At 40.8% G+C, this 19,323-nt stretch overlaps 1 protein-coding gene across 1 annotated transcript in view; it reads left to right on the forward strand.

The window, feature by feature from the left end:
• Window positions 1-19,323, forward strand: part of SMC6 (structural maintenance of chromosomes 6) — a 99,736-nt gene that overhangs the window by 43,714 nt on the left and 36,699 nt on the right. Inside the window, exons 13-19 of the mRNA XM_065400934.1 lie at window positions 1,221-1,385; window positions 2,573-2,751; window positions 5,676-5,877; window positions 6,044-6,158; window positions 13,151-13,311; window positions 15,539-15,674; window positions 18,652-18,732. Coding sequence (XP_065257006.1) covers window positions 1,221-1,385; window positions 2,573-2,751; window positions 5,676-5,877; window positions 6,044-6,158; window positions 13,151-13,311; window positions 15,539-15,674; window positions 18,652-18,732 — 1,039 coding nt within the window. The remainder of the gene's footprint in view (window positions 1-1,220; window positions 1,386-2,572; window positions 2,752-5,675; window positions 5,878-6,043; window positions 6,159-13,150; window positions 13,312-15,538; window positions 15,675-18,651; window positions 18,733-19,323) is intronic.

Below are 19,323 nucleotides of genomic sequence, written 5' to 3' on the forward strand. Positions count from 1 at the left end.
ACAGGTAAATTAATGTAAAAACTTTGTATATCATCCTTGCTTACTTTAAACATATTTTTAGTATAGTCATACAACTTGTTGTGTAACACCCATATATACCTCTTGCAAGGCTTATGATGATCAGTATGATATAAGCTTTTGATACTTTACACAACATTTTTTATAGATAAATACTGTGACAGCAAAGCATTAGGTGTAGTGAGTTGGTCAGGTTTGATTGGAGTTGCTGTTACAGAACAGGGAACGCTTTACCAGGCATCCAGGGGCTCTTTAGGGTCATAGGCATAGGGTTGATTTCATGATCAAGCTGTGGTATAAGTTCCTGCAAGTTCTGTACAGCAGGGCACTAGGGAGACAAAGGGAAAACATTGTATTTATTTTGTGCATCCACACCTTGCAGTAAGACACAAACTTGCTTTGTAAAATGAATGTCACATGAGCAAATTGATAATATTTGTGCTTATATCATAAGGGACTGGTTATTTGAGCAGTGTCAGGGAGAATGGATGACACTCAGGTCCTATAACTTGTAATATATGTGGTACAGGTTCTAAACATACTGTACGTGTGTTGTTTAAAGGGGGGAGTGTTGGGCAAAACAAAAACAACCTTATTTTATTTTGTATTTATTTTTAGTTACAAGGTTTATTTCCAGTTTTTCCTATGGGAACTGCTTATTGTTATAGAGCACTTATTGCTCAAAGAAAGCATGATAGACATTGCCATGATGTGCGTTTTAAAACAAACATGAAAAAATCTGATCAATTTCTACAATATTAAAAATAGGTAAATTCTTTGTTCTGCATTGTGCACCTGTGGTAGGTAGCCATAATTACCCTTCTGTGTTTCTTAGATGTAGATCCTGCCTTAAGTTATCACACCTCCATATCTAATTTTATTCACTTATCTAATTGCTTTTTTTAGTTTATTTTGGAAATGTTTAATTTTGTTTTAGGTAAGGGAAATTCATTGTTATCAGCCAGACTATATGTGGTCATGATCCCAAATAGATCTTGCATTTATTTAGAAAGTGTCACATGCAAGCCAGACAACAGACAGGTTTTTCTGCTGTTGAATAATGTTGGATATGCTTGCTTAATAAAACCTGTTAAATGCTAAAATGTATGTTTTAAACAATTGTACAGTATTTTTGTTCTTTTCACGGTCATCCATTCTGTGTGATTTTAAAATATTGAATTGTGGTCTGTGTACTGTTACAGTGCTGATCAAGTTTCAGAGTCTGAAAAGTTGGAAAGACAGAAAAAAATAGCCCATTTGAAAGACCAGTTGAAGATCGTCCATGATCAAGAGGTCATGATGGTTCAAGAAATGGATCAGTTTCAGCAGGCTGTCTACAAATCCAAGGAAGAACATGCTAGACTCAAGTAAGTTTAACTTTATTTTTAATTTTCGATGTTTCTTTATTACAAGTGGCAATAGGTGTTCCGCTTCATTACCTGTATTTCAAAGTACTCCATGCAGCACTACACTTAATTTATTTTTTAGTCCTAATTCTCCCAAAACACCTTATGATCTGATACTTCTTTGTCCATCATCCACAGTGAGACTAAATTTGAAAGTTTTCAGCACAAAATACAAAATGTGCTGGCATTAATGGTGAAATGCAGTGCTAAAATTAAAATCTGATTTAATCTAAGATAGGGTGGGTGAAAACCAGTGTTTTTAAACAAAAATCAGATTTTTTTAAAACTCAAAGGCAGATAATGGTGGTTGTCTCCGTAATATAATAAGGGATTTGGCATATGTTGATGCTTACTCTTCTCATATTAGTCCTGTTAATCTTCCTTAATTCCCACTATCTTACTTCTACATCAAAATTGTTTCTTATTGGTGTATTGTTACCTAGAAGAACGTTTCTGCAAGATACTGGACTACTAATTACATTCATAACATGATTACCACTTGAATTCTACTGATATTTCCCGAACATTTGTATATCATTTGTTTGTGCATACTATTTATGAAATGATGATACCAATAAGATAAATGGTAGAACCATATTTATAAATTGCATTTATCAAGCCTTTTCTGATAAGCTCACCTGTACAATGGAACTCATGTTCATATTCTAGCTTACACTTTCTTGAGCTCACTTAATATAATGATACCATCTCTACCTTGTTCACATTTCAGTTTAAGCCTGTGTACACGTAACATTGAGTTAGTGACATTCCTTTCCGTAGTCACACTTCTGATATTACTACTATGTACTTTTTGAAGTTATCTTGGAAATCTTTCTTTCTGTTTTTATTATTGATACTCTTGCTTGTGTTGTATTGCTGCTCTGGGCATGTCACCTTGGTACAAATGAAAATGTTTTTCAAATCCATATACTCTAAAGCAATGAGGATAGTTCAGCATACTCTTCCTTTCTCTCTTAAATATTTTGGAGCCTAAGTCCTTTTTCCAATTGTAACAAGTTTTGTTACGGCAACAAGAAAGTCTGACTGCTAAATTTGACAACTGATAAAAGTGTGTCAAAAGTTGCTATATTAATTAAAGTCAATGTAAATTTGTTACAAAATGTTTCAGTAGCCTTTCCTTTCCTCAGGCGAGAAGAACTTGATGTGAAACAAGCATTGGATTCCAAACAAAGACAGCTGAAGGAGCTGACAGACAGTAAAACAAATAGATTGAAAAGATTTGGACAACATGTGCCAGTCCTTCTTGAAGAAATTGAAGATGCCTATAGAAAAGGACATTTTAAACACAAACCTATTGGACCTTTAGGTAAGATAGCCCTAAAGGAACGTAAAAAGTTTGCCTTTATAGAGTCCCACTGTACACTTGGTCACGTGAACACGGAGCCTTTTTGAAAAGTATTTGTCACTTAAGGGGCATGATGTCCAATTCTCTTAAGGTCTGAATTTCCTAGACTAAATATGTTATACTATACAAAGCACACGGGATCTTTTATAGAGGAAAAGGCAAATACGCCGCATTTATTGAAAATACAACAGTTAGCATATGCTTTTCAGTCAGTCTCTCTCTCTCTCTCCCCCCCCCCCCATCCACCCCCACCCCCCCGCCAGTTGATGTTTATAGTTACCATCTGTTGTAGCTCGAGTCAATCTAATGGCCAGTTAGATTGAGCATGAGTGTGGAGCTGGGCTCTTGTCGGTCGCGATCCGATGCTCCGAGGCTTTGCAGGACTGAACCCATAGTTCCATGGCAAAACACCCCAGCTTTATAATTGTAAATTCCCATTTGAGTCCATGCATTTAGTGGTGTATTTTTGGTCCTCTTGTTTTTTTCTTTTATTTGAAGTATACATATAGTTTGAGTTTCTATTATGGTGTTTTTAAAAAGTTTCCATGCAGCTTGCAGGCATTTCACTCTTGTGACTGTCCATTTTCATTTCTGTTTAGCTTCCTTGTTTTTCTGTAGTTACCCTTTCTGAAGTTAAATGCCACTGTGGTGATTTTCTTTAGTATTTTCCCCCTTATAAGGATGTTCAATTTTATTACATTATGGTTGCTATTACCAAGCGGTTCAGCTATATTCACCTCTTGGACCACATCCTGTGCACCATTTACGACTAAATCAAGAGTTGCCTCTGCCCTTCTGGGTTCCAGGACTAGCTGCTCCAAGAAGCAGTCATTAATGGTGTATAGAAATTTTATCTCTGCATCCCTTCCTGAGGTGACATGTACCCCAGTCAATATGGATAGTTGAAATCCTCCATTATTAGGTTTTCTGTTTTGTAGCTTATCTAATCTCCTTTCATATTTCACAGTCACCATCCTGGTCAGGTGGTCAGTAGTATATTCCTACTACTGTTATTATTCAAGCATGGAATTTCTGCCCATAGAGATTCTACAGTACAGTTTGATTCATTTAAGATCTTAGTTATATTTGATTCTGTGCTTTTTCTGCCCCGCCCCCCAATATAGTGCCACCCCTACATCAGTACAACCTACTCTGTATATTTTGTACCCTGGTACTACTGTGTCTCATTGATTATCACCAGTTTTTGTGATGCCTATTAATATCAATATCCTCATTGAATACTAGGCACTGTAGTTCACCCATCTTAGTATTTAGACTTCAAGCATGTTTGTAGAAGCATGTAGAAAAAAAATGTCAGTATTTAGTTGTCTGCCTGCATGTGATGTAATTGAATGGGACTCTTTTTTTCATTTGACTGTTTCTCTTCAGTTTCTACCTGTACTTCATATCCTATTAAAGAGGAGAGGTTAGAAATTGATAGAGTATCCCTTTTAATAAACGTTCCCCTAAGGCAGGGGTGGGCAAACTTTTTGGGCCGAGGGCCACATCTGGGTGGGGAAATTGTATGCAGGACTGTGGCAGGGAGTTGGGGTGTGGGTGGGGTGTGCAGGAAGGGGATCAGGGCAAGGGGTTGGGGCAGAGGAGGGGTGCGGCATGTATGAGGGGGCTCAGGGAAGGGGGTTGGGGTGGAGGAGGGGTGCGGAGTGCAGGAGGGGGGTCAGGGCAGGGGTGCAGACTGCGGGAGGGGGTTCAGGGCAGGGGTTGAGATGTGGCAGGGGGCTCAGGGCAGGGGGTTGGGGTGCACAGGGGTGTAGGGTGAAGCAGGAAGCTCAGAGCAGATGTACGAGGGGGCTTAGGGCAGGGAGTTGGGGGGCGGGGTCCAGGAGGGGTTCGGGCTCCAGCCCAGTGCTGCTTACCTAAAGCGGCTTCGGGATGGCAGTGGCGCGCACCAGGGCCAGGGAAGGCTCCCTGCATGCCTGCCCTGTCCCCAGCCCCACGCTGCTCCAGGAAGCGCTGCGGCCCCTGGGGGAGGGGGGGCAGAGGGCTCCGCATGCACTGCCCTTGCCACGCCTCCAGGTACCTCCCCCGAAGCTCCCACTGGCCGCAGTTCCCCGTTCCCGACCAATGGGAGCTGCGGGGGGCAGTGCCTAGAGGCAAGGCAACGCACGGAGCCCTCTGCCCCCCTGCCCAGGGGCCGCAGGGACATTGTGCCAGCCGCTTCTGAGAGCAGCGCGGGGCCCGCAGTGCCACGGGGGGCAATCCTGCGGGCCGGATCCAAAGTCCTGAGGGGCCAGATCCGGCCTGCCGGCTGTAGTTTGCCCACCCCTGCCCTAAGGGATGTGTCTGACCAAACCGTGTGCTCTTCTGTACCTATCAGCCTTCTCCAGCCTTAAATTAAAAATTCTTCTAAGATCTTTTTAATTTTACATGCCAGCAATCTGATTTCCTTTTTGGTGCAGGTGGAGCCCATCCTTCCTGTATAGGCTCCTCCTTTCCTAATAAACCTAAATCCCTCCTCCAAACGCCATAATCTTTTCTACACATTGAGACCTTGTAGTTTTGCCTGTCTGGCCCTGCTCATGGAACTGGAAGCATTTCAAAGAATGCTACCTTGGAGATTCATGGATTTAGCCATGAACTGCTTCCAGAGATTTCAGGGGAAAGGACCTACCCATTGTGAGAGTCTGCTTCTCGAAGTGTTTGTGAAAAGAGAAATTTGCATGTAAGAGAACAAATTATCTATTTGTATTTACATTATTGCTTAGAAAATCTAACCTGAGGTTAAAAAAAATTAAATATATGTTCTCAAATGTTTTTTTAAAACTAAAACAAAGAATAATGTAGTTACATTTTCATTGCACTTACATACTCAAATATATTTGACACTGTGCCTCTGAAGTCTTGACTTTTCTGTTTATATTTAGGTGCTTTCATTAGTCTCAAAGATGCTGAACTTACGTTGGCTGTTGAAACTTGTTTAAAAAGCCTACTGCAGGCATTTTGTTGTGATAATCATCATGATGAGAGAACACTTCAGACACTGATGTCAAAGTTTTATCCATCTGGATATAGGCCCCAAATAATTGTCAGTAGGTTTCGAAATGAAGTGTATGATGTCAGACCCAGGTGAGTTCCAAGTTTTGAATAAAATTGCTGCTTCAGAATCTTGATCCAAATGGCTTAATAGTAACTCCAATATACAGTGCACTTTTTAATGTACGGTCATGTGAATTTTTAAAGTGGTTTGCACTGTTTAAATATGTACATTTTAGTTTTGTTTCTTTTCTCATAGGGCCGTTCACCATCCAGAATTCCCATCAGTCCTTACAGCTTTAGAAATAGATAATGCAGTGGTTGCTAATTGTTTGATTGACATGAGGGGTATAGAAACAATCCTGCTAATTAAGGTAGGACATAACTGCCATATTTGTTTTTGCTATAAGTTTTAAAAGGAATTTATATGCTAATGAGGCTTTTTGTAATTAAAAAAAGGCAACCTGATTGCTTCTTGCTGCCCCAAGATACCTATGGAAACAAGGCATTCTTCTTTGAATGGTTGCAGATGTGTATTCTACTTAGTACACACATGTGCACACAGCCAGTGCACTGAAGCCAGAGAACTTTTCCTAGCAGCACCCATAGGGGTGGTGCTCCTGCTCTCTGGCCCTAAGACCTTTCCATGGCTATATAAGGGCAACACAGCCCCAATCCTGCTTACATCCTTCATTTTGGAGTCAGAGCTTCCCATGTGTTTTTTTTCACCCTGGATTTTTGACATCAGTTATTTGTAAATAATTAGTAGTACCCTGTAATTAGTAGTTAGTTCATTAGCTTTCATTTGTGTTAGTGTTATATAGTGCTATGCCCTCGCCAGGGTTTGAGAACTGTCCTTCATGTGAGGTGGCTGTTCCCAATAACGACCCCCATACGTGCTGTTAGTTGTGCCGAGGAGAGGGGCACATTAAAGAGAGGTTCTTCATTTGCCACTCCTTTAAAAATAAGACTCAAGTGGCCCAAGATTTGTGCTTAAAACAGCACCTCACTTAATAGGATAAAAGGGGGTTCTGGATAACCCCCATCCAAGAATTTTAACGGAACTGGCACATGAAACTGCAAGGCCAATTGCAAAGATTTTTAATGAATTCGTCAACTTTGGGGTCATACCTTATGACTGGAGAAATGTGGATACATACTTTAAGAAAGGGGGGAAAAGAGTGATCCAGGAAACTACAGACCCCTTAGTTTGACCTAAATTGTATGCAAGGTCTTAGAACAAATTTTGAAAGATTAATTAGTTAAGGACATAGAGGTAAAAGGTAATTAGGATAAAATACAACATGATTTTACAAAAGGTAGATTGTGCTAGATCAACTTAATCTTTCTTTGAGAAGATAACTGATTTTCTAGAAAAAGGAAATGCAGTAGATCTAATCTATTTGGATTTTAGGAAAGCATTTATTACAATTCCACATGGGAAATTATTAGTTAAATTGGAGATGATGTGGATTACTATGAGAATTGAAAGGTGGGTAAGGAACTGGTTAAATGGGGGACTACAGCGGGTCATACTGAAAGGTGAATTGTGAGGCAGATGGAAGGTTACTAATGGAGTTCCCCATGGATGGGTCTTGGGACCAGTCTTATTTAAAAGTTTCATTTATAACGTTGGCACAAAAAATGGGAGTATGCTAATAAAATTTGCGGATGATGTAGAGTTTGCGTGGTATTGCCAATACAGAAGAGGACTGGAATATCGCACAAGAAAATTTGGATGAACTTTGAAATTGGAGTAATAGAAATGGGATGAAATGTAACAGTGCAATATGCAAGGTTAATGGCTTACTTAAAAGAATTTTTGATATAAAATTGGGACTTAGCAGTTGTAAGCGAAAGGACAAGAAAGATTTGCGTGCATTGATCGATCGCAGGATGACTATGAGCTGCCAATGTGATGCAGCTGTGAAAAAGGCTAGCACAGTCCTAGGATGCATCCTGTGAGGTATTTCCAGTAAAGATAGGGAAGTGATGTTTTCCATTGTAGAAGACACTGGTGAGATCACATCTGGAATACTGTGTTCAGGAAAGATGAATTCAAACTGGAACAAATGCAGAGAAGTGGCTAGTAGGATGATGAGAGGAATGGAGAATCTACCTTATGAGAGGAGACTTAAGGAGCTTGGCTTGTTTAACCTAATAAAATGAAGGCTGTAGGGAGATATGATTGCTCTCTATAAATATATCAGAGGGATAAACATCCCAGAGAGATTGGAGTTAAGGGCCAATGTTGGCACAAGAACAAATGGATATGAACTGGCCATCAACAAATTTAGGCTTGAAATTAGACAAAGGTTTCTAACTGTCAGAGGACTGAAGTTCTAGAACAGCCTTCTGAGGGGAATAGTATAGGCAAAAAACCTAACTGGCTTCAAGACTGACCATGATAAGTTTATGGAGGGGATTTATGATGAGGTTGCCTACAGTGATGTAGGGCCCATTTGTGACCGCTATTAACAAATATCTCCAATGGCTGGAGATGGGACACTAGTGGGGAGGGATATGAGTTACTACAGAGAATTTTTTCCCAAGTGGTTCTCACCCACATGGTCAGGGTCTAACTGATTACCATTTTTGGGGTTAGGAAGGAATTTCCCCCAGGTCATATTGGCGAGACCCTAGAGGTTTTTTGCCTTCTGCTGCTGCATGGGATATGGGTCACTTGCTGGTTTGAACTAGAGTAAATCGTGTATTCTCTGTAATGGGAAGTTCTTAAATCAAGACTCAGCAAGAGGTTATGGGACTATTACAGGAGTGGATGGTTGAGTTTCTGTGGCCTGCAATAGCGCAGGAAGTCAGACTACATGATTCGGATGATTCCTTCTGCCCTTAAAGTCTATATCTAATATTAAGGACACAGCAGAGAACTATCTACAGTTGGAAATTTAACCTGTTACTGATAGTAGTTGATGACAGCAGGTCCACCTGAACCAGAGCTGAAAACTGTTTAACTGCCTTTGTCTGTTGGTCAAAGCTATTTTCATCACCCTCAGAAAGCTGTGTTTCAAAAAGGTTTTCTTTAAACGAGTTAAATAATTTTGTTCCAGTTTTGTTAGCAGTTAAACAGTTCTTGTCACTGGTTCAAAGCAGGGTGGATTTGATTTGAATCAAATTGATTTAAATCACTAATCAGGAAGACTCAATTTAATCATGGATTTCTACATAAAAGTGCATTCTTGTTGGTTGTTATAACCTTAATACATATTCTTCACAACTCAGAGATATGAGACCCAAATTTGGTCTCTTTTACGGCCTGCTGCCATTATAGGTTTTCCCTTCTAGTGCGAGAATGGTATGGTAGATCTCAAGTTAATAAAGGCTACACTCAGAAAGACCTCAAGACTTCTGGAATATGCTGCTCAAACAGTTTCACTTTTGTTTCTACTGCTTGTCCCTCCCTTCTCACATTTATCTCCAGACTTCTTTTCCTTGTCCAGATCTATTCCGCCCTCAACAATCTTCTATTCATTGAACTTTTTGAAATTTTGCACTTTTAGAGAGAGGTGTAAGGGATTGAGTCTGTGTACACAAATTTGCAGAGGGACAATAGGGTTGAGGTCTGTTATTTCTCACCTCTATACATAATTTATTTAATTTTTTTTTTGCTATTAACAAGCATGTTATCTCTGGAGACACAAATCCACAGTTTGAGAACTGCAAAACTAAGCATCTCTGATGGTATCTTCTAGACTTAGCACTGAGTCCCATTGGGTAGATAGAAAGATTAACCTAAATAATCTATACAGAAGCCCCTGGAACCTCATAAAATTGGGTCCCTAATCCACGAACTATTGGAATTCTTTTACAAAACTTTTCTTAAACATTATATGAATTTATTCTCATACAATTGTTGCCGGCACAGAGGACCCGAGGACAGCAACAGCGGGGTTCGTTGCCCGGTGTGCTTCGCGCCAATGAACACACCGGGGTGGAGAAGCAAACAAAGTTTATTTGAGATCTCAAAGCGGTGCAAGGAGACTGGCACGTCTCAGATCAAGCACACCATAATAAGCAGTTTTTCTCTTTTTATACATTTCACAGCTAAGTTCCTCCCTCTCCCCCCCCCCATTCCCCCTCCCTTCTTCTACAAAAGCCACGTTTATACATTTAAGCAGTTAAATCATTTTGGTGGCTATAAGTCTAGCTCGTTAGTACCACTTCTCTAAACCGTTATCTGGTCCTGTTTCCCTTTGATTTATTATCTCCCCTTCAGCCAGAAACATACAGGCCTCATTATTACCGCTTGGTACCGGTATGAGGGGGGGGTTGTAATTGATAACTGGTTGTTACACATTCCAATTTCTGCCCCTGGCTTTTGAGGTCGATTAGAGTTAAACATGGAGGAACTTTGGTTCATTTAGGCCTAGTGCAGGAAGGCTTCATCGACACTCGTGGTCTTCCACCCTCCCGAGTTACCTAGGGTTATGCCTAGTGACACCAACACTATAGAATTAGAATTTATAATCCCTATTCCATGATGAGATATCTTTGAGCTATAATTTATCTTAATTAAAACTATCTTTAGATTGCTTTTTTCCTTAAAAAGCATTTTATCAAAAAAATCCAATTTAAATAAAAAAATCCATTTTTTTTTTTAAAGTCATTGATTTTTATCCACCTTGGTTCAAAGAGACCCATTGCTGGCAGTTGTTGTCCATTTCCTAATGTAGACTAAGCTTTGAAAAGCAGTAATAGCTGAGACCCTTTCTCCCTCTCCCCCCCGCCCCCCGAAGTTCTGGTTTACAGCAAAATAGATGCAAGTTTACAATGTAATATGGCAGGGGGGGAAATGCTAATGGGATTAGCTCTGTCTGTACTGCTCCTAGTTCTGGGCATCTTAATTTCTGAAAGATAAAGAAAATTGCAGGGAATTTGGAGAGGAGCAAGAAAACGGATTACGGGGCAGGAAATAATAAGTTTATGGAGGGGATAAGTTTATGGCTTATGAGGAAAGAAACTAGTATTACAAGTATTTGATTAATTTCTTTCTTCTGATAAATATTGCTTGGGTAAGTAACAGGACACAGTCCTCTAAGGCAGGGGTCGGCAACCTACGGCACGCGTGCTGATTTTGAATGGCACGCGGCTGCCTGCCGCGGTTCCGACCCGCAGCCGCACTCAGCCCCCCCGACCACCGCTCTCCCCTGCTGGGGCAGGAGGCAGAAGCTTCGTCTTGCAGCAGTCAAGCTCCCCCCATCCCCCAGCTGTGGTGCAGCCTGCTTTCCTGCCCCTCCTCCTCTCCTTCCCTGCGCCGGCCCTTGCAAAGGGAGTGGGGAGGAGTGGCAGCATGCTCGCTGCTCCGCAAAAGCCCCGCGGCCCCGCTCTCCCGGACGGAGCTCCAGCCGGCACACGGCAGCCCCGCGGCCCCTTGCTAAAGCCGGCCCTGGGTAAAGGAGGCAGAGAAGAGGTAGGGACAGGGCCTTGGGGAAGGGGGTAGAACAGAACATATCCCTTCCAGCCCCCTGCCATGAGCCGCTCAGGGCAGAGGGCAGGGGGCTGGGAGCACCCCCACGAGCTGAGCACCCCATCCCTCTGCCCTGAACCCCCTCCACACCCAGTCTTCTGCCCTGCACCTCCACACACACACCCGAGCCCTCTGCCCTCCCCCCCAACACCCAGCCCTCTGCCCTGAACCCCCCCCACACCCAGCCCTCTGCCCTGCACCTCCACACACACCCCAGCCCTCTTCCCTGACCTCTGAAGCCCCCCACACCCCCAGCCTTCTGCCCTGCACCCCCCACACCCCTCCAGTCCTCTGCCCTGACCTCTGAAGCCCCCCACACCCCCAGCCTTCTGCCCTGCACCTCCACACACCCCCAGCCCTCTGCCCTGACCTCTGCCCCCCACACCCCTCCAGCCTTCTGCCCTGCACCCCCCCACACCCCTCCATTCTGGGGGTGTGGGGGGCTTCAGAGGTCAGGCCCCACTCAGCCCGCTGCCAGCCTAGGTGAACAGAATGCCAGGCTGGCAGTGAGCTGAGCAGGCTGGTGGCGTAAGATCAGCATTTTAATTTAATTTTAAATGAAGCTTCTTAAATATTTTGAAAACTTTGTTTACTTTATATACAACAATAGTTTAGTTATATAATATATAGACTTATAGAGAGAGACCTTCTAAAAAATGTTAAAATGTATTACCGGCATGCGAAACCTTAAATTAAAGTAAATAAATGAAGACTCGGCACAGCGCTTCTGAAAGGTTGCCGACCCCTGCTCTAAGGGTTTGTCTACATTTAAAATGCTGCAGTGGCACAGCTGCGCTGCTGTAGCACTTCAGTGAAGTTACTGCCTACGCTAAGGGGAGGATTCTCCCATCGGTGTAGGTAATTCTCCTGCCCGAGAGGCACTGTCTACACTGGAGGTTAGGTTGGTTTGAGTGTGTCACTCAGGGATGTGGATTTTTCACACCCTGAGTGATGTAATACTTACCTAATTTTCTAGTGTAGACTAGGCCTATGTGTTTGAATGGTGTGAAGATCAGAGGGAGAGAGGATTGGTTATAAGTCGGTAGAAGGAGATGTAACTAAGGGTATGTCTACATTTAAATATGTACAGCGGCACAGCTGCAATGCTGCAGCTACACCAATGTAGCACTTAAGTGTAAACACTACCTACGCCCAAGAGAGGGGTTCTCCCATTGGTGTAGGTAATCCATCTCCCCGAGAGGTGGATTCTTCCATCGACCTAGCACTGTCTACAGTGGGGGTTAGGTTGGCATAGCAACGTCTCTCAGGGATGTGAATTTTTTACACTCCTGAGAGACGTAGTTACGTTGATATAAGTCCCCAGTGTAACCCTAAGAGAAATGGGATGCCAAGCATACTGGGCTTGCCCTAAACAAAGCTGCATCAGTTTTACTGGAGGTGTGATTTTTAAGGTGTTTTGGTTAAACCAGTGCAACTTTCTGTATGTAGACAATCATTTAGTTGTGGAGTATTTTTCCAAAGGAAACAGGGAAAAAGTCATTAATTGAGAGATTTAAAATGAAGCTGTACAAAGAACACTGCCAGATGGATTCCGTAGATGATCTAAGGGTGTATTCCATCTTGAATATCAGTATTTTTGTCAACTTAAGACTCTTTAGTAGACTCATTGGTCCAGGTAACTCTTAAGTGGGTTGTTTTTTATTCCAAGTGTAAGGGACTTAGACTTTTCTTAAGTTTCAAATCAAGTTCTTAAATCTTAAACTCAGTTTTCTTACTGTTCTGAAAGCAAGAAATACCACGCCTGAGGTTGGTAGAAGTCAGTGAGAGCTTTGGGTGCTCTAAGGATCAGAAATATAGATAACATTTCAAATTGCTAGCCATTGTGAGTACTTTTTATGAGAAAATACCTATGTTTTTCAGAGTAACCCAAAGGCTCGTGAAGTAATGCAGAGGAACAGGCCTCCAAAAAACTGTAGAGAAGCTTTTACTGCTGAGGGTGATCAGGTGTTTGAGAGACGTTATTATTCATCTGATAATACCAGGCCAAAATTCCTAAGTAAAGACGTGGAAGCAGAAATAAGGTTAGTGTCATGTATTGCTGAAATGTAAAGTATTCTCTCTCAAGGTGTTAGAAGTAACATCTTTTGCTCTTTGTCCTCCTACTCCTGTTTGAGGGTTTCAGGAGTGTTTTAAAGCACAAAATCAAAAAAGAACCCTCCCCTCTGCATTGTAGAAAAAGGTACCCTTCTCTTCAATTGACCTTTCTTTTCCTGTAGACTTAACTCCATGACAGTACCTGCATCACACTTTTTTCTTGTGAAGTTTTTTTTTCCTCATCCAGACTTATTAAAATCACGTATATATTTTCCAGAAGTACCTTTTGTAATAGATTCATATTCTTGAGTTCCTTCGTAATTGTTTTGAGCTTGTGGCATGTGGATATGGCCCAAAGACATGGGATTTGCAGAGGCAACGTACTCTGAGAAATCCAGTTACCTTCCTTTCATTTTTGTAGCCTTGGCCAAAGAGCAAGCCTGAAATGAAAGGTCTCTAAAAATACTATGATTTGGTTGAGAGTAAGATAACTTAATTTTTCTATCCAAATTAGCCTCACGCCAGTTGCCCTTTGTTAAAAGCTTTGTAGTTATTTTGTTAGGGCATGTCTACACTACAAAATTAAGTCAAGCTAATTTACGTCGGCATACAGCTGCTGCAGTAATTACATTGCTTGTGCATATCTACACTTAGTTCCGTATGTCAGTGGTGTGCATCCTCACCAGGAGCACTTGTATCAATTTGGGGCATTGTGGGATGACTTTTGAAAGCCAGTAACAGTCTATATAAGCAATGCAGGGTCTACACTGACACTGTGTCAACCTAACTACATCGACATTGACTCTGTGCCTCTCATGGAGGTGGAGTTAAGTCAGCATAGCGGGGCAGTTACGTTGGCGGGAGCGAAATTTTAGTGTAGACACTTACATTGTTAGATCAGTGTAAGCTGTCTTGTGTTAACCTAACTCTGTAGTGTAGGCCAGGCCTCAGTTCCAAGCATTTGGCATACCTACGTGCAGCTATATGTAGTCATCTTGATTATTCTGGTTACTTTTTCAAAACAGCAAGCTTTAAAAGAAAACCAGCATTTATTCTTGAGAGATTTCAGAGGTGGTGGTAATAACTTCTTTGACCAACTCCAATTAGTACCATTAAAATACTTTATTTTCGGGGCTGAGCTATAATGCAGATGAAGTGAGAAAATAGGGCACTGTTGAATTAAAAATGTATTGAAAAAAAAATTTTCTTAACTTATTAACTCCTAAGATGTTTAAAATTCTGTGAGTTCTAATAACAACTTTTTGCTATTTAGGGTGTGGTTTAGTATTTATATTTTTCTCCATTTAGATTATTAAAATAAAGCAGTCAGCTTCTCTTATGTTAATAGTTAGTTTCTAGTCCACTACTTTTTTCAAGTTTTCAGTTGTTACCAAAATGCTACAATATTTCTGTTGCAAATTTTGTAAGTGGAGGGAAGTGTTTTTATAAAAAAAAAAAACACAACAAAAAGTCTCCCTTAGAACATAAAATAGATGGGACAAGTATGTCATTTCCTTTAGTCTCTTGTATTATAAACATTATATTTTTATTAAGCCTTATACTATAAAAATATTATTAAACCTTATATTGGGATCCTGCTTAATCTGTTGTTTCTTTTAAACACTAACACTATATTGCCTATATTGAAATACGCATGTTTTACTGCAAAAAGTGTTTTTTACTATAGTCAGCTGAGATGCTGCCACTGCCATTTCCAGTTATGAAAGCTATATATGAGTATTTTGTCCATTCTATATGAAGGTTAACTAGAGTGTCTGTTTTGCTTTTTAAGTGAATTTACTGCTCACTAAAAGTGCCATATTAACAGTCCTGAGGATTGAAATCCTTCTTAAAAAGAACAAGTATGGGAGGTGATAGGCCAGATTTCTCCATACTGACTTAGAACTTTGGTTGGAGCAAAGTAACTATCTGGTCTTAAAGTATACTAGCATTTTTAGAAGTAATAACACAGTTTAGTTCTGGCACTTGGCCTTTCTGCTAAGGCTGCCAATAAGGGTTCAGAACAGAGACTACTAAATAACTATCAGATGATAACCAATTATGAACTAGTGAGCTAGTGATAAAGCATTCAATCTCCCTATCAGTCATATGCGCCTGTATCAGAATTCTTGTTTCATAGCCCATTGTTAAGTCCATTTGGTAGAATTTGTAATTGGAGAGCATATAATCTTATGATAAATTTTATATTTTAAGTCACTTGCAGAAAGAAGTTGAAAACAAAATGGCACAGTTGTCAACATCTCAACGTCGTTTATATTCCATTGAAAATGAGACGAGACAGAATGAAGATTATCTTAATCGTCGTCGTAGACAACAAAAAGAATTACAGGTAGGAATATGTAATAGACTGCTAAAGTCAAAAATGCATCTGTTTTAGCCTATTGTATTAGTCTTTTTTAAACAGTACACTTTTAAACAAGTGATTTTCGCATATATTTATTTTGGTGGCTTTGCTTTTGTTTAAAAATGTGCAGAGTCTCAGGCTCTATTGTCGTTAAGTGTCCTTGCATCATGCAGCTAGATTTATGCTCGCATGCTTCCCTTGTTATTCTATGAATGCTCAGTACAGCATACTTTTTATTGATTTTTCCCTTTCTATGTAAAATATTATTAAAAATTACGGTTTTCATTTTCCTTGGGAGACCAATATAATAAATACCGCTTTCTAGGATGTGTATTCCTGACCTTCAGTCTAATTTCTTTTTCTTAATTTCATCCCATTAATCCTTGTTTATGCTTTTTTCAAACATAATTAAGTTATCTTCCTATTTAGCATTTGCATCCTTCAGCTGTTTATGTATTAATGTTGTGACACTTCCTAGGGGTATCCAGGGTTGTGAGGCACCTTGCTAACACCCATTTTTAATGTGAGGAAGCCTTGTCTGTACCTGCCTCGGGTCAACTCCTTGACTCTCCAAGCCACAGGCCACACAAGCACGCAGGCTCTGCTGTCCCTCATGCAGCTAGCAATAGGCATACACCAAACCCCGAATCCTCTGAGCAGTCCCTTGCAATATTGAGCCCCATTGGACATTCACAGAATTACCAGACCCACTGTTCCCAAAGGAACAGTACACCACAGCTTAACACAGAGCCGCGTAACAGGCAATACTTAGATTCATTCATAGAGAAAATCAAGTGTAAATTTATGTAATGAAGACTATAGCTTCGAATGATAACAAACAGAAATACAGTATACCCCCGATTATTCGAATAGCATAGATTCTGATAATCGGGAGTTTGGATAATCAGGAGGGGAGGAGCCATTCATCCATTCAGCAGTGGGGTGGCCTCCCCCACAGCCATCTTCCTTGCAGTCCTGGCTGTGGGGGCCTCTGCTCTGCCCCACTTACTCAATCCCCTGACTGTGGGGCTGCAAAGTTCTCCTTGCAGGGCTGGTGACACCCTGTCTCTGCAGGCACAAGGCATGGAGGGAGGGTGCAGTCCTGGTGAGGCAGAGCAGAGACCCCCAGCCAGAACTCTGCTCTGCCCCACCAGGACCACAGCCATCCTGCACCCTGCAATCTCCAGGTGCTGGTGGGTATCACCAGCCCTGCAGCAGCGCAGGGAGCCCTTTGCAGCTCTACTATCATGGCCCCGTTGCTTGCTTACTCCCATGATAGTAGCCTTGCAGGACCATTCAGCAGCAGGGTGGCCTTTCCTGCTGCTGGGGACTTGTTGTCCTTCTCTCATTTCTGGCCAGGGATCTCTGCTGTATTATCCGAACCTCCACATTATCTGAATCCCTTCCTTGACCCCCAGCAGGATAAATGATACATGCTGCAGACGGCATGTATTTCATGTTGCAGGACAAGGAAGGAATTCACATAATGTGGACAGGTTTCAGAGTGGTAGCCGTGTTAGTCTGTATCAGCAAAAACAACGATGAATACTTGTGGCACCTTAAAGACTAACACATTTATTTGGGAAATAAGCTTTCGTGGGCTAAAACCCACTTCATCAGATGCATGGAGTGGAAAATACAGTAGGAAGATTATCTATCTATCTATCTATCTATCTATCTATCTATCTATCTATCTATCTATCTATCTATCTATCTATCTATCTATCTATATAACAGTACATAATGTGGAGGTTCAGATAATAGGGTTTTGGATAAATTTAAGTATATTGCATTGGAAACAAAGGGTTACAAATAAAATAAAATTGTACCACACATACTAGTGCCTAAACTCAGCTAATAAAATGCCCTCTTGTCTAATAAAGTACTGCTTGCCCCGAAGGCTGTCTCACAGCATTCTTCAACCAGGATGACTGAGATCCACCTTTCATGAGACCAAGCCTGCTGGCAGCCTGTCTTCCCCCAGATGAAGGATGCCAGGGCATCTTTGTGAACTGCTAGATATTGTAAGACCAGTCCTTTGTTCTTTACCTTTAAAACAGAAACCCCACCTCCCACTGTTCCTGTTAAGTTTCCTTCTGAAGTCCCTACAGTCTCAGCATTGGCGTTTAATTTTTTATGCTAATAGACTTCTGTTGTAAGACACACAACAGAAAGCTAGGGAGATAATGGTCTTCCACCTCCTGTCTGATGGAATCAGTCTCAGGGCAAGGCCTTAAGAACATAATTTCTTTATCTATATCTACCTATATCTGTATATTTATAGATATTATTTGCATATACATTTCACAGAGATTATGATGACCAGTGTGATAAAGGCTTTCAATAGAAACCTTGAGAGACACTTCGGTGAACTAGAATGTAAATACCTCATCCAGGGGATCCCTGTAGCCCTTAAGACCTCCTGTGCCTCTGCCAATTGGCATCACAAATGGTCCTTGGGTCGCAAATATCTCTTTCCTTCCCTCCATATTCCCTTAGTTATTGCTTAATTGAGTTGTGCATATTTAGTTACTTTTACCTTTCCTTGTAAATCTCTTTCCAATCAGTCATTATTCTTGTTCTCAGAATGCCTCTTTATAGTAATAGGCTAGGTTCTACAGTTCACTTATATTGGCCAATGATGCTCAAATTATCAGGTAAACAATCGCCTAGTGTCTTATTATGGAAGTATGTGCACTGAAGTGCATATAAGCAGTCGTACAGTATCAGCACATGGACCAAAATTTAACTACTGCAGAAAAATATTTGAAGGTGTTTTTTAATGTAATATAGGAAAGTTTTACTCTCCATTATTTTGAGAAAAATGTAATTAATGAAAATGTAATTTTTAAAAATTACTTCTCTTTGGAGCGCCTGCACTTCTGGATCAAAATGTCCTTGTTCTGGTATGGATTTTGGGTTACCTGTTTAACTTTCTAAGAAAAAATGTTTCCTTTTTCAGATGAAAATAAGAAGAATAAACATAGAAATAGCAGACCTTGAGAATGTAGAAGAACACCAATCAGTAGACATCTCCACATTAGTAAGAATGATTAATGTATTCTTTCTCACCTTGATGTATTATTCTATTTTTTTTAAATGCTAGTAATGAGAACTTGTGTTTGGCTAAAGCATGTTTTGATCTGAAGGCAACCAATCTTGATCTGAAGACAACACGAGAGAGAATCCACCACTTCTCTTTGTTCCAATAGTTAATCACCCTTGCTTAAAAAATAATATATACAAAAAATTGTGCCTTACTTCCAGACTGAATTTGTCTGGTTTAGCTTCCAGCCATTGGTTCTTGTTACTCCTTTCTTTGCTAGATTAAAAAGCCTTTTAGTACCCAATATTTTCTTTGCACTGTAATCAAGTCACCTCTCAATCATATTTCTGATAAACTAAAAAGATTGAGTTCTTTAAGCCTCACACTATAAGGCATTTTCTCTCACCCTTGAATCATCTTTGTGGCTCTTTTTTGTACACTCTCCAATTTTTCAATATTCTTTTGAAAATGGATACTTTGAGATCATTGATGACAATGTTGAAGACTGACTTAGAATCTCCTGTGCGTAGGGCAAATGAGGCAATCCATTTGTTTCCAGTGCTATCTGTACAGACCAAGATGTTTGAC

Source organism: Emys orbicularis, chromosome 3 (assembly GCF_028017835.1).
Source record: "Emys orbicularis isolate rEmyOrb1 chromosome 3, rEmyOrb1.hap1, whole genome shotgun sequence".
NCBI classification, from domain to species: domain Eukaryota; kingdom Metazoa; phylum Chordata; order Testudines; family Emydidae; genus Emys; species Emys orbicularis.